General features: G+C 48.7%; 1 protein-coding gene across 1 annotated transcript; it reads left to right on the forward strand.

The window, feature by feature from the left end:
- Positions 1 to 3095: 3095 nt before the first annotated feature.
- LOC309446740 (F-box/WD repeat-containing protein 10-like) lies at positions 3096 to 14353 on the forward strand (the record flags this gene model as incomplete). Its single annotated transcript, XM_082066740.1, has 13 exons — positions 3096 to 3240; positions 3342 to 3469; positions 4458 to 4574; positions 5083 to 5210; positions 6109 to 6309; positions 7236 to 7357; positions 7693 to 7841; positions 8761 to 8903; positions 9587 to 9745; positions 10729 to 10840; positions 11184 to 11187; positions 12355 to 12546; positions 13497 to 14353. The coding sequence occupies 13 exons, from the start codon at positions 3096 to 3098 to the stop codon at positions 14351 to 14353; spliced, it is 2457 nt and encodes an 818-aa protein (XP_081922866.1).
- Positions 14354 to 14827: the final 474 nt, after the last annotated feature.

The raw sequence follows: 14827 nt of genomic DNA on the forward strand, positions 1-14827 counted from the left end.
TCCAAATGTTACAAAATGATGCACAGGGGGAAATGTGCTGCAGGAAAAGGGAGCTGTGCTTGGAAACAAGGAGTATTTTGCCATCAAAGTCCCTGCTTCCTTCTCAGGGTGCTCCATGTGTCATCTGTGCTTGTGCTGCCTTAACCAGCCCTGCACAGAGAGGGATTTACTTGTGAGCCCCAGACACGCTCCAGCCTTTATTCCAAAACATCAGGATTTTAAATAAAAGGGTTTTTTTTTTCTTTAAATGCTTGAGCAAGAGAAAAAGGAGCCAGACACATGCCCACCCTGCCTGGCTTCAGCGGCGGCCTGGGCTCCTCCTTCCACTGGCAGGCAGCTGAACGTGTCTTCAGGCTTCAGAAAACCAATATGTTGCCCATTGTGTCCAGTTCTTCCCAGTACAAATCTCCCGGACACAGAACTTCACCTCCACGTCTGTTCCCAGGCTGTCTTCATCTTCCCAAGGTTCTTTGTGTCCCAGGACAGACTGAGCCAGGAAAACATTCTGTTTGTTTCAGCTGATTTGCCTCCCCAGCTTTAATCTTCACATGAATGTTACACATCTCAGGAATTTATTACCTGCCTCTAATCCCCATGGCTCTGACCACGGAGAATGAGGGTTCCCCAGCCGTGGACAGGCAGAAACACCTGAGCTCAGCAGCAAAATCATTTCAGCTGGGGAAGGAACCCAGCTTTCCAATAAAAGGGCTGAGCTGCAGCTTAGAAGAGCTGGAGCTTGGGAGGAGTGTGTGGGAGAGTAGAATAGCTTAAAAAAAAAATATATATATATCAGTTTGCTCTCCTGGGTGCTGGACTGAGGTCCTTCATGTCAATATTTATCTCTGACAAATAGCTGCAGGTGTCAGTTCAGTGCTGTGTGCTCACGTGCAGCTGGGAAGGTAACTCTGGGTTATCTGAGCAGAGCTGGCCGGGCGGGATGGGCTCCTGGTCCCCCTGGCAGGGCGCAGGTTTGGTGTGGAGGTGACATCTCAGCAGTGGGGCTGGGGGGCTCTGTGAAAGCCAGGAGGCCATGGGGGGTTGTATGAGGGTCTCAGGGCTGGTTTTAGTAGGAGCTGCCTTATCAGGGTGCTTGCACCTTCTTGTGAATGTGGAGAAGGGGACAGAATGGAATCTGCCCCAGGGAGAGGTGGCTGCTCCCTCCAGAGCCCTCTTGGAGGAATGTGAGATCTGGGGTCTTGAGAGCTTCTCTCAGTGCTGGCTGCTGTAATCCCAAATGGACAGTTTTGCTAGAAAATATTATTTATGAGATACCACTAGATATCCAGGAAGGTAGGTAAGATAAGCATTTTTGTGCATAGGGAGTAAAACACATTTCTGGAGGGGTTTGTGATCTGGGCAAAGCTCCAAGCTTTGATCTAGTTGAGCAAGCACACAGAGACCCTATAGCAGTGCTTGGGACTGGTGAAAAGGGGTGGATTTGTTGTAAGTAGCTCTTTGGGGCAGGAAAACAACCCAGCGCTGGAGAAATAGCTGAGGCTGGAGCGTTGCATTTCTCTGCTTGCTCAGCCTGAGAGCTGTGTTAAAATCCTGCATGGTGAACGTGACCATGGGGATGTGCATGGGATGGTGCCTCGAGTGCTTTGCACAGCGCTGAGATCTCTGCAGGGCAGAGACTGTTGTGCTCCCATCCAGCACCATCGTTTCCACTCCTGTTCCCAGTAAGTGAAAGAGCTGAACAGGCACAGCGATAACCCCAAACTTGCTGTGCACAGATCATGACCCAGGGACGTGCCACTGCTGTCCTGATGCATCTGAACCTGTCCCTGCAGGGCTGAGGGCAGTCCCTGGGGAGGTACGAGTTCATCCTGGCCTTTGCAGGCTGTTCTGCAGCACCTGATCTTCTTTTCAAAAGGTTTTTTTTAATAACCTAATTAATCATCCTACATTCTTGCAAATGATAGATGAACAGGTCTTTAATCTTAATCTACATGCATTTTTGAATCGTTAGATGGCTAAATAAGTGTGCTTTGTTGGTCGTTGTTTTGGAGTGTGTGTGGTGTTTGGCTGTTGTTGTTTTACCCCTCTCTTCTCTCTCACTTCTCTGAGGTCTTTTCACAGCCCCTCTGCTTCACTTTCCAGCTGCCCTGTGCTCCGGGGGCTGTGCCCCCTGCCCCGCCGCGGGTTCCCATCCCCGGCAGAACCACCGCGGCTATGAGCAGCAATACGGGCGGCGGGCGGACGTTTCCGTTAAGCGGTGTCTCCTGGCAACGGGACGCGGCGGGGGTACCGGGGCGGGTGAGCGGGGGGGGCGCTGCGGGACCCCCGGGGCCGGGGAAGGGGCCGGTGGGCGCGGGTGGGACCCGGGGACAAAGGGGTTTGTCTGCACCCGGGCCTGGGGGCACCGCTTGATGCTTCATGGGCTGCTTGGAGGGGACCGAAACCTCGCCCCGAGGGCAGCCAGGCCGGCGGGGTTCGGTGTTCTGGGTGCTGTTGCCGTGCTGGTTTTCCCTTTAGTGTCTTTTGAGGGTTAAGGGTGTAGGAAAAGCAAATACTGCTTTGCTGGGGCTTGTGCTGGATTCCCCTGAGCTGCGAATATCCTCTTGATTTCCCCCAGCTGAGACTTAAAGTGGCTGAATTTAACAGAAACTGCAGGTAACTGTGCCCAGGCAGGAAGATGCCACCTGTCAGCAGCCTGGGTGGCTGTCAGCAGAGCCCTTCCCTGCGGGGCCGGCGGTGGGGAGGAGCGGCACACAGCCCTCCCTTCTCTGGGGAGGGAGCTTTGGTTTGCAGACTAGAACTGGGATTCCGGGCTGTTTGGGAGCCCCTGCCTGCTCCTCGGGACGAAGGGGAGTGGGAAGAGCTGTCATCCCACACACCTCTGCCCCCAGCCTTGCTGGGTTGAACTGTCCTGCAAGACACTGAGTGTCCCCTGTTTTCCTTTCAACAGTACAATACTGAAGGGTTTAAGGAAAATCAACCAGCTCTTGCGATGCACTGCTAACGACAGCACCATTGACAGCCACTGCAGCTCAAGTGCTTACGAAACTGTCAGTTCCTCTGTTTTCTAGGTGGTCACCCACCAGCACTGAGCTGCTGGCCCCACAGCACCAAGTGACTCCCCCGGGAGGGCCCTGATGCGGAGGAGAACTTGCCTGCTGTGCCCCTTAACTGGTCGAGATGAGGCTGTGGGTCCTGCCATCCACTGGTCACCCTCTAATGTCTTTGGGTCCAAGAACTTAATCAGCTGCCTGCCACCTCACCTGTCCATGTACATCTTTGGTAAAGCTGCCCTGATTTTCCCAAGGATGGTTTCCCCCGAGGGCCGTGGATGGCCTCTAGTGTGGATCTTGGTTAACCATTCTGTGCTTTTAATTCCTCAGGACTTTTGGATCAAAAATCTCTCAAAGCATGTGCGTCTGTGAATAGATTCTGGGCTTTTCTGGCCGAAGAAGTCAATAAGGAACATGCATGTCGAAAAATAGTGCAGGAGAGGATCAAATATTTGCAGGTATGATGTCTGGGCTTCTGCCATTATGATGTGCTTTAAAAAGAGAGTTCTCCTGCTACTGCCCAAACCATTAGATGGAAATGGTTTTACTAGAGGCCACCTCCCACCTTTGTCCTGTTCTTCCATCTGCAGAGTTAAGCCAGGTTAGATGTTCATACTATCACAAGTAAGCACAACACAAGAGCCTTTACTGACCTTCAGGGAGCCTGCGACTCTAAAAATGGAGCAAAACACTCTTGTAATGAAGAAAACAGGGTTTGGTCAGGAATGCAAATCCTGTACTTCCAGGAGCTGGTGACAATTTGGCAGAGCTGCAACAGTTCCCTGAGCTTTATTTGCTCCACCAAGGAAGATGGAAAGATGAGATGACTTTGAGAAGTCACAGCTGGCAGTTGGGACACAGTAAAGCAGAACTGCTAGGAAATGCTTGTCCTGCTTAGAACAGACTTGCCATAGACCAAGCTAAGTGTAAAGGTAAATCCCCAAGGAGAAAAAGTAGGAGATCTTTGTGTGCTTTGATTTGTGAAGAGAACATTGAAATCTCAGCTCTGGGCCAGCATTTAAAGACTGCTTCATGTAAGGTTTTGCGCATTACAAATGAAACTTAAATATTGCTAAAGACGTTTCAAGAGCCTCTCATCTCAGTGGGTTTGGATTCTGAACGAACTGAGCGCTCACCAGAGATGAGATGCACTTTCAAACTTTTTTCTGTTGAAATGGAAAAGTTTTGCGGATTCTTAGAAGCTCAAGACTGGATTTTGGAGGGAAAAAGAAAGAGCAATGATTTTTCACAAGCAGTTAAGTCATATACCAACAAGGTGGTAAATGCAAGTCCGGTCTCTTAAGGAACAGTAAACCAGTGTGTGCAGTTCAGATTTGGGTGCGGCTTCAGTGTCCCGTGGAGATGCTGGAGCACCCACCCGTGAGCAGCGTCCTCCGTGCGCTCGGGCTCTGCGGTGACTGTGGTGCCTCTGCCGGTTCATTCCAGGGGTTGTGTCCCAAAAGAGCAGTTCCAACCTATGCCAAAAGAGTCGATGTGACAGTTCCAGTGTTAAACGAAGAGGGGGATGTCATTGAGGACCATGACTGTGAAAGTAAACCGCAGGTATGTTGGAAGGTGTTTGCCTTCCATGGATCCTGCATTTCAGCATTTGGGCAAGAAGGAGGACACATCTTGGAAGATGTGACAGTGAATTTGGAGTTGCTTTGTTCTTCTGGTTTGTACCATCGTGAGCAACTCCTAAGGACCAGAGCTTGCTCAGCACCTTCTGTCACGAGCAGGAGCCTGCATCCCGAAATCCTGCCTTGTCCTAATGCATCTCGCAGGCGTAGCCTTGGGGCCAGGGCTGCGAGCAGGGCTGGGCAGCATCCCAAGGACACAGCATGTTCCCCAGAAATAAAGGGTGCAGATGTCAGGTCTTGCATTTTTGCTGAGGAACAACCCTTGTTTCTGCACCAAGCAGGAAGCTCCCGCACTCTGGGTGTTCCTTACCAACACATTCTGCCTCTGGTCTCGTCACTATAGTAGGGACCAAGCCGGTATGTTTAATACTGCGGAATAATGCTACATTCCTCCCTCCCTGAGTTACTTTTCCCTGTTTCTCTTTGGACAGAGAGGAGAAAGACGGGAGGAGAAAGACAATCTGCAGGAAGCCTATCGTGATCTGAAAACAGACACAATCCAACTGGAAGAGAGAAATGTCTTCTGTGGCTCCTACAGTGTTCGTGTCCTCATGGACCGGTGAGTAGATTGCCTGGCTGCTCTCTGCACTAACCCTGTAGGGCCCAACAGCGGCTTCTGCAAACCTGTTCTGTTCCCCGCGGTCCTTCTGTGGGAACGTGCGGCTGGAGGGGAGGGTCCCTCAGCATCAGTGTTGGAAAATCCTCAGTGTCCAATCCAGTTTTTAATAAAGATAGCAGGGTAATTTTTAAAGATGTAAGGGTTAGTGATCCCCAGTGTATCACAAAGGATACAGAGCACTCTCCCCGTTTTAGAATCACAGAATTGTTTTGGTTAGAAAAGACCCTCAAGATCATGGAGTCCAACCATAACCCACCCCGGCACTGCCCCATGTCCTGAGAACCTCATGTCTGTCTGTCCAACCCTCCAGGGATGGCGACTCCAGCACTGCCCTGGGCAGCCTGTTCAATGCCCCACAGCCCTTTGGGGAAGAAATTGTTCCTAAATCCAACCTCAACCTCCCCTGGCGCAACTTGAGGCCGTTTCCTCTGCTCCTGGCGCTTGTTCCTGGGGAGCAGAGCCCGACCCCCCTGGCTCCAAGCTCCTTTCAGGCAGGTCAGAGATCAGAAGGTCTCCCCTCAGCTCCTGTTCTCAGCTGAACCCCCCAGGTCCCTCAGCCGCTCCCATCACACTTGTGCTCCAGCCCCTCACCAGCTCCATTCCCTTCTCTCCACTCGCTCCAGCACCTATTGAGCTTATTCTCCAGATACAACCTTGAGTATGCAGAATTAGGGACCCTGGCTGTGGTGCCCTGCGAAGGATTCACCCATTTAAGTGTGTTGTGTGTCAGGCTGCTCAGTGAAGACCGTTCGGCATCACAGAAATTCCTGTCACACCTTAGACCTGTTGTACCTTGTCAGCTGGCTAAAGCTCATCTCAGTCGCTGTTTCTTATCCAGATCAGACCAGAGCAGGATAATCCACTACAGTGGTGGTGACTTGGTAGCCGTTGGCTCTGCAGACCGAAAAGTGAGGTTCCTTGGCATGCCGGGGACGAAAGAAGTGCCGCCTCTGCTCTCTGATCGTGCTGGGAGCAAAGCTCTGCTCCTCAATGAGAAAAAAGGCTTCGTCCTCAGCACAGGCTTTGATCTCAGCATCAGGTGAGCAGCGCAGGGACTGTGCCGCAGGATACCAGCCTCTTGGGATACCCAGGAAAACATTCATCTTTAGTCCTTCCAGCCCATCTTCGGAATCTTCCTGCCCTCACTTTTGTTATAGTAATGAGGAAAGGACAGTAGATAAGGAAACAACCCCCGCTCACATAGGACAGCTCCTCTTTTCCAGTTTCACCCGGTGACGCACAGGTTTTCCTAAAGTGCCCCAAAACACCAGATGTTTCCCATAGGCACTTGCTAAGGTCAGCACTGAGTTCAGCGAGGCTGGGTTTATCTGTGACAGTTTGGCTGAGCAGCTTTAACACCCTGGTACCCGCTGCACAGCTGTTCCTTTGCAGACACTGCACCCTCAGACAGGAGATGCTCACCCTTACGTGTTGTTTATCTCTGCATCTCAAGAGTATCACGATGCGGGGTAAAAGCTGAACAGCAGGTTGTCTGGCTCTGGCACGGCAATACCAGAAATTCGTGAAAGGCAGCACTTAAAAAGGAAAGAGTTTACAGTGGCTCAGGCTCTGACCCCCTGCTCTTCCCTGCTCCAAAATGTTTGTTTGAACAGGTGCTGGTGTTCTCTGAGGCCAACAGAAATCACGTTGGCACCAGCCGCTAAAGAAACAATGTTATCTGCAAAGCTCTACGTTTTAAGGTCAGTTGGAGGTAACTGTGCCTAAGGTGGAATCCGGACATGTGTTTCCAGGTAGTCTGCAGGTAGAACAAATTATATTGATAAAAATTTAATACTAATCCTGACTTGATCGTTCCAAATACTCTGACACCTTAGTGGAATGACTCCTGACTTCAGCCTAGTGTTCAGAGGAGAAAAGCTGGGTCTGTTAAGTAGGAAATAATAAGATGAATAAGCCATCAATTAAGTTAATCACTGCATTCCCTTTTTGGTTGGTCCTTTGTAGGTGCTGGAATATCTACAGTGGTGCTTGTGTGAAAGTCTTCAATGGTCACTATGGGACAGTCACCTGCTTGGATTTACACGAAGAGCAGTTCGTGTCGGGAGCCAGGGATGGGATGGTAAAAGGTGAGACCAGGAGCTTCCAGACAAAGGCCAATGGGCAGAGTGCTGGAGGTGTGACGGGGGACACGGGCAGCGTCTGAATAAAGCAAGGCCATCAACTGGAGGGTGGAGTTTAGCGTCTCTTTTTGATTCCAGAGCAGCCAAAGCTGTGGCCACGTGGACATGCAAGGTCTCTGTGTCACTGCATAAATTCTTGTTACTTCTGCTTTTATTCACTTTTTAAAGGTTTTGTGGCTATAAGGCCACACCAGCTCTCGGGAAAATGGAATCACCTTGCAGCTTTGCCAGAGGTTTCTTTACTACTAATTTGTGAGATTTCTCCCCTTTGCTCCCAACAGTGTGGAATCTGGCGAGCGGGAAGTGTCTGCAGACCCTGCGGCACGGCAGCGTTGTCTGGGCGGTTGGAACGGACGGGGCCCGCGTTGTCAGCGGGTGCGAGCGAGGGCTGGTCAGAGTGTGGGCTGCGGATACGGGCGCTCTGATCAAAGTGAGTTTCTTCTTAGGCGGATCATTTTGTGCTAAATGTTTAAAAATCTGTGCTAGTTTATCACAGCCTTTTGTTCTTGCCAAAGACTTTCTAAAAAAAAAAAAAAAGCCCCAAACCAAAGGCAGCCTAAACTGGTAAAAGAAACCACAGATTTATTTGTAAGCAAATAATATAAAACTTGTTTGCAAACAAGTGTCATTTTTAATGCAGGGCTTGATTTGCTGTGCCCGACCCCATCATTCCTGTAGAAACATCCACCTCTGCTCCTGCAGGAACATTCAGACCCTGGAAGAGGTTGGGGTCTGACCAACAGCTCTTGGGGTTGGGTCTCACCTGTCAGCCGAAAACATGAAACCTTCACAACTGGTAACAGATGCAGCTGAAGCAGCTGGATGGCTGCTCTGCATTTTAAAGGTCGAGGCTGGAGACTGCTAATGACCTCTAGCAGGTGTCCAGAATCAGTGTTAGTCCACATCTGAGAGGAGTGAAGCTCTTTCTGTCTGCAGGGAACAGACCTGCAAACTGAGAGGAATCTCAGATGCAGGATTTCCCGGCTCCAGCTGAGCTACATTTGTGATTGTCCCTTTCATTACAGTCAGGGCTGTTGGGTCTCTTCTCTCCTGGGTGAGCATTCAATGGATGATAAAGGTCTTGGTGTGGTGGCATCTATTGAGCACATAAATAAAGATGGAAAATTGATGTTAATTCTACACCAGCAGCTCACTGTCAGTAGCAAGCCCAGAATATTTCTTGTAACTATAAAACTAACAGTTATCCGTGGAATATATTGGTATACTAGAATAACACCTGATAAAACTACAATATAGTACATGAGTCTGGTATTGTGAATGCCATAAGATACCTTGGCATATTTACATCTAGATTACTGAGCGTTACACCTATTTCTTTTACTTTGCAGACATTAAAGGGGCACCAAGGCCCAGTGAAGTGCTTGTCCTTTGACCAGTGGCACCTTGTCACAGGCAGCACCGATGGGAATGCCCTGGGATGGAGCATGTTGGGAAACCTGAGGAGATGTCTCACAGCTTTCCACCACCCAAAGTAGGAATCGCATGCATTTCAAGTTGTATTCAGCAATCTACTAAGTCTGTAGAAACACAGAATGCCTTAATTATCAAGCTTGGTATCTGAAATATCCCCACGTTCAACAATCTTCATCTTTAAAGTGTCAGGCACTACGTGGTCATAACCAGTGTTTGTCAGTTAAGACCTGTAACAACCTAAAATGCAAATATTGCAACCACTTGTTCACAAACAGGGATGACAGGGCATAGTCTAATAATTCAAGGATCATAACCTGTATGCAAGAGGGTGTCATGCTACCTGGTCAAGAGAAGACACAGTCTATGTCAGAGGTGGCCAAGTTACATGCTGACCCCTGCCAACTGTGTACTATGTTATTTTCTAATACTCATTAGAACTGTGAGAGCTGTACCGTCATATTATTTCCTTTTACTTTCCTAGACATAAAAATGCAGTTTAAAACACGGCAGATGGCCACAGCCACAGTGGCTGCTCTGAGGATGCACTGGGCTGGTTGGTTTGGGCAGGGAGGGATTATGAAGGACTTCACTACCAGGCCCTGGAAATATCTCCATGAGCTTCTTTATTCCGCCTGTTGATGGGGGCAGAGCTCTGCGTCTCCTCCAGGACAAAGAGGGAGCTGATCACGTCTCCTGGGAAAGCACAATGGGTGTCCCAGCGCTGTCACGTTGTGTTTCCAGGGAAGTCGTGTCTCTGCAGTTCCTCTATCTCCGAGTCATCAGCGGCTGCGCTGATGGGAACATCCGTGTATTTAACTACCTGACTGGGACCTGCCTGAAAGTGCTGACGGCCAATACCAGCGGGGGCCCCATCTCTTCTGTCCATGTGTCAGAAAACAGGTTGGTGACGGCAGCTGTCGTCTCTGAACTAAACTAGGTAGATAAGTTGGTAATTTAAGGAATTAAGCATTTTTCCTTCTCACAAACAAGCTTTAAAGGGCTCTACTGCTTGTTGACTGCTTTCATAACTTGGTTTTGTTAGCAGTGGCTAAAAATAGATTTGTTTACTCCATCCAGCGATTGACAATTTCCCGTTTCTTTCCAACTTAAGACACACAGAGGAACTGGCTGCCCGGGCAAGTGGTGGAGTCCCCATCCCCAAAGGTATTTTAAAGATGTGGCACTTCAGGCCATGGCTCAGCAGTGGACTCGGCAGTGCCGAGTTTATGGTTGGACTTCATGATCTTAACGGTTTTTTCCAACCTAAAAGATTCTGTGGATCAACTGTAAAGTTGAATTGAGAACCCAAATTTCTCAGCAGGTTGGGGACCCAAGCCAAGGCCTGACAAAGCCTTTACCTGTTTCCTGCCTTACTGCCTCTTTATAAAAGCCAACAGTGGAAAGTTCTCCCAGGTCTCCTCACATCTGCACCTCTACACTGAAGGTAGTTCCCAGCTTCTTCATAAGCAATGGCTCAAATGCTGGTGTTTTGGTCACAGCTCTGAACCACAGCAAAATATGGGCTGCTATGAAGAAAACTCCATCACAGCCAGGCCCATCACACCCCTCCAATTTACATTAAATGTCCCTAATAATATGGTATCTCCAGTTTCTTTTGGCATTGCACTGATCTAGCTCACTCTACTGCTGCAAGTTTTCATCCTAATCATTTTACAACTAAATTTATTATAGAGCTGAATGAAAAGAGCCCCACAGAGCTCACACAAAGGTTGGGTTACAATGTGCAGCACCATCGATGGGTTAATTGTTCCTGCTCCCTTAAACAAGTGCAGGTCATCTCAGAGCTGTTGAAGTGCCCGCAGGCACTAAGTGCTGGGTTAATGGTGTTCGTGCTCTTCACAGCTTTTCCTTCCCTCCTTCAGGATGGTGATAAATTCTCCAGCCGTACTGCTGGTGTTCCAGTTTGAGGACGTCAGGTGGGACTACACCTTGGATGCCGACCGAGAGGTGGCGGGGAAGAGCAACCAGCAGCAGGTGACTTGGAGCAGAACCCCGGTTCCGCGCCGGTGAAGGCAGCACCACGACCAGATGTGCCGCCTGGCTCTGGAACCAGAAGGTGCTGAGAGCTCCTGTTCTCAACCTGGGTCCACTGCGGGTCACTGAAAGGCTGGGGAACACCTCAAAATATTACAAACAGCCTCTGCATCGCGCTGGCATTTCCTAAAATGAATTTGAAATCATTGCCAGTACATGGCTGCCTTCGTCTTAATCAATATACAGACTCTCCGCTTTTCAAAAGCGCAGTCTGGGAGGTGTGCTGTTGGTTTCAATGGTTCCGTCACTTGTAGACTTTTGTAAAACCTTTGTGCCTTTTTAGAAAGGTTTGGTATAAATTGGAGACATTTGTCAAGACAGCGTGTGCACATACGCAGGCACATCGCAGGAAGAGCCAGAGGCCACGGATGCACTTGCAAAGAGCAAGTTTCACTTTAGTTCCCTCTCTACTGGGGATCTCCGAAGCCGCACCTGAGCTCCCAGCAGAGGTGACAGCAGCGGGGACGCAGGCGCTGGTCAGTCCAGCCCTGCTGGAAGGTCACTGGGCCTGCTGAGCTCGCCTGTATTTCACGGCTTCAGGCAGGCGCAGCCTCCCGCTCTTTCTCACAGCAAAGCAGGAATCTCAGCCATAGTCATGAGGTGCCTGGAGTTTCTCACAGGCCTGTGTTATCTAACACAGAGGTTCTGCTCGTCAAGCACACAAGGTCAGTTAAGCAATTAGTGTGATGTGTGTGCTTTTTCTACAGACAGGTGCAAGTCGCTTGAGCGTATTTACATTTAAACAACCTCCTCGCCAAATCTTCCACTATATCCCCATACAGACAGGCACTGTCGTGTTTCCAGCTCAGTAACAGAGAAATCAGTATTTTTCACACCATTACAGCTGGTGTGCAGGGAAACAGGCTGCTGGTTCAGTTCTTATTAGAAAATACTCCAGAAAGTCACAGGACACCTGTGTTCGGGACCTGCCATCCGTGGGAAATGCAATTGCACATGAGCAGGCACCTTTTAAGTTGTAACACAGTGATTTTTTTTTTTTAATCAGCAGTTATTTAATGCAGTATGTATCACAGATCTTCCAGCTCCACAGTCAAACTGTGTATTGCAGGTAAACCGAGAAAGTTTTCATGCTTTGAAGGCCACCAGGTGCTGACCTCACTGATGTGGCTCTACTTGGTAAGGGACGGACAGTTTGTAGAAACAGGAAACACATAGGAGTGCAGTGTATTGTAATTCTAGTGGCACAAAAGTATGGGCTGTGTGTACATACTTAATATTTTAAAAGATCTACATTTACCGTCATATTTGAATGCTGTGAAGTTTTCTGCTGAACAAATATGTTTGGATTGTTTCTAATCCCTAGACCTTCAGAAGCTGTGATAAGAGGCAAAACTGTAACCAAAGACTTAAAGCCCAACGGTTATGTACATTTTACTTGATTTTTGAAGGTCTGACACCAGTGAAGTTGAGATTAATCTTTTGTTGTGTTCTAGCTCTCTGCAATAAACTGATGAGATCAGCAGCTTGCCAGCAGCACCCGCATTTGCTCAAGATGAAGAGGAGTTCTCATGTTCAGGCAGAGCAGCAGAATAAACTGTGTGGTCCTGACGCCACACAACCCTCCACCCTCACCTTGGGAAACATGGCGAGAGCACATTCTATAGGATTCCTGGCAAATATTCCTGGTAAGGACACTTGGCAGGTAGGTAGGACGGCGATTCGTCAAACAAGTGCACCTAAGATAAACACGAGGATCTCTGGAGGCCAGGCCTGTTCTGGATGGACGGTTTGCAGTGGTCACACACATCCCTGGCACAGCCTGTGATGGCTACAGAACCTGCTGTACATCGAAGAAACAGGACAAGTGCTCAGCTCTAGCTGTACGGCTTACTTCTCTGCTCTCTAGGGGGTTTTGTTATCTCCTTGTTCTATTTTTTCTTTCTTTAACAGGTGTAGCAGAACCATGCACAAAATTTGAGTAGTTGGTATCTGATCAATAGCAGCAACTCAGAAAATTGTTTTAAAAAATTATATGTGAGTTGTCTCAGCCAACAGTGACACGGCAGCCTGAGGCATGAGAACGAGAGAGCACTGGGACCGCAAATGTGGCCTGTGACCATATGGCATTTGTCCCAAGTTCATTTCTGTAAAGTCTTATATTCAGAATGTTTTGGGCCCTTGAAGTTTAAGGCAGACTCTGAAATAGAACTTCAGAGAACTGTGCCCATCAAAAATCTCTAACCCCACATTCCCATGTTTGTAACTAAGAAGCAGGGTCATGTGTATGTGCAGATTAAACAGTTCTAAATTCCGTAAATGAGGAACAAGCACTAACTTTCATTAGTTTGTTTGCTGTGTTCTGCCTTTCTGCACTTAATGTTCTCTGAAATATATTTCCAGGGGGCAGAAGCTCCAGTTGGCCAGACTGGAAGAAGAGAAATGTATTGCAAAGCACTGACATGGCAATGACATGGCAAAACCAAGTGACAAATGCGTCACTATGGCAAAGTTTGTGGGGCTGAGCATTTTACACAATCCCCGTCCAGTTCTTAGTCAAGGGCATAATTGCACAACCTGCCAATGATGATCAGAAAAACTCTCTTTGACTCCTGCTGTGTTGTATTTTTGGGAACAGGTAGCAGACTCGAACGTGGCACTTCTATCTATGTACCTGCACATCTTTACAAGGCAGAATCCACTTGGCAATTTGGAAAGAGCAGAGGTCAAAGTAGTCCCATGTCCCTTGCCAAGTTCCTCTTAACAGTCAGCACGCTGCAGAATGCCTGCAAGGCAGCCCCGGTCAGGTCCCACGCTCATCGCCATGCGAAAGTCAAGGAAGCCTGGGAACGTGAGCACCACCACCCTGAAAAGGTACACATACACAAACACTCCCTGCAACGCAAAAATGATCAGGCAGCCCAGCTCCGACATGCGAAATTGTGCAGTGATTCTCTGACCCCAAGGAGAATCTCTGTACCCTTTGAAACCAAAATGCTGCAGCTCAAGCTGAAAAACTCTTTGTATGGACCCACTGTGAAGTCCTCCATCCCTGCTCCCTCTGTTGTGCGGCCCAAGACTTGCTCTCGTTTGCTGGAGGAAAAGAAAGCTCCTGGTGAAGTCATCCCTCCCCCTGGAGATGGGGTTCAGGTTATCGATCCCGTTACAGCTGCTGCTGAGTGGACCAAACCAACACATGCGACCATTGCACAAATGGAAAATGGAGTGGTTTCCAGGAGAAAAATCTCTTTTTGCATGAATGCTGCACACCCTTCCCAGCCTAACGGTGGGTTCAGGCTTCTGACAGGAAAACAGAAGGAGCGGTACGAGGCAGCTATTGCAGCTCAGTATAAGGCAGAGCAGCAGCTCACAGAAGAGCAGGAGAGAGCGCGCAGGAAAGCCTGGCTACGGAAAGTGAAAGGCCTGCCTGTGGACTCTTTTACTGGGGAGGGGAAGATACCTGCTCCTGAACTGGGCTTTAATACGTTTATCTGAGCTAAGCCCTTAGTCCAACAACCAACCGTTATCTGAGGATTCTGGTGTCCAGCTGCCACGATCCATGTAGTTTCTAAGTATAAAACATGTCTCCCCTGTATGTTTTTTTCTGAAGAGATATTCTTGGTATATTCAGCTATTTCTCAGGGCAGTGAGTGGACTGAGTCCTGTCCTGGATTTATCTTGCTAGACCTGCTGGTAATACAGACACTAATAAAGCTCAACATATGTCTCAAAGATAATAAATCTTATTGGAGATTGCGTGGATTGATTAGAGTTTATAAGCTGAAGAAGCGTGGACTGGGCCTAGGGGGTGGTGATCAGTGTTGCAAAGTCTATTGGAGGCCAGTAACTAGTGGTGTAGCACACAGATCAGTCCCGGGTCTGATTTTGTCTAACACGTTTATTAATTAACGATGTGGATGATGGGGTGCTGTAAGCAGCAGTTTCACTCTGGGAAACTCTCCTTACAGT

Source organism: Streptopelia decaocto (assembly GCF_964273445.1).
Source record: "Streptopelia decaocto genome assembly, chromosome: 16".
NCBI classification, from domain to species: domain Eukaryota; kingdom Metazoa; phylum Chordata; class Aves; order Columbiformes; family Columbidae; genus Streptopelia; species Streptopelia decaocto.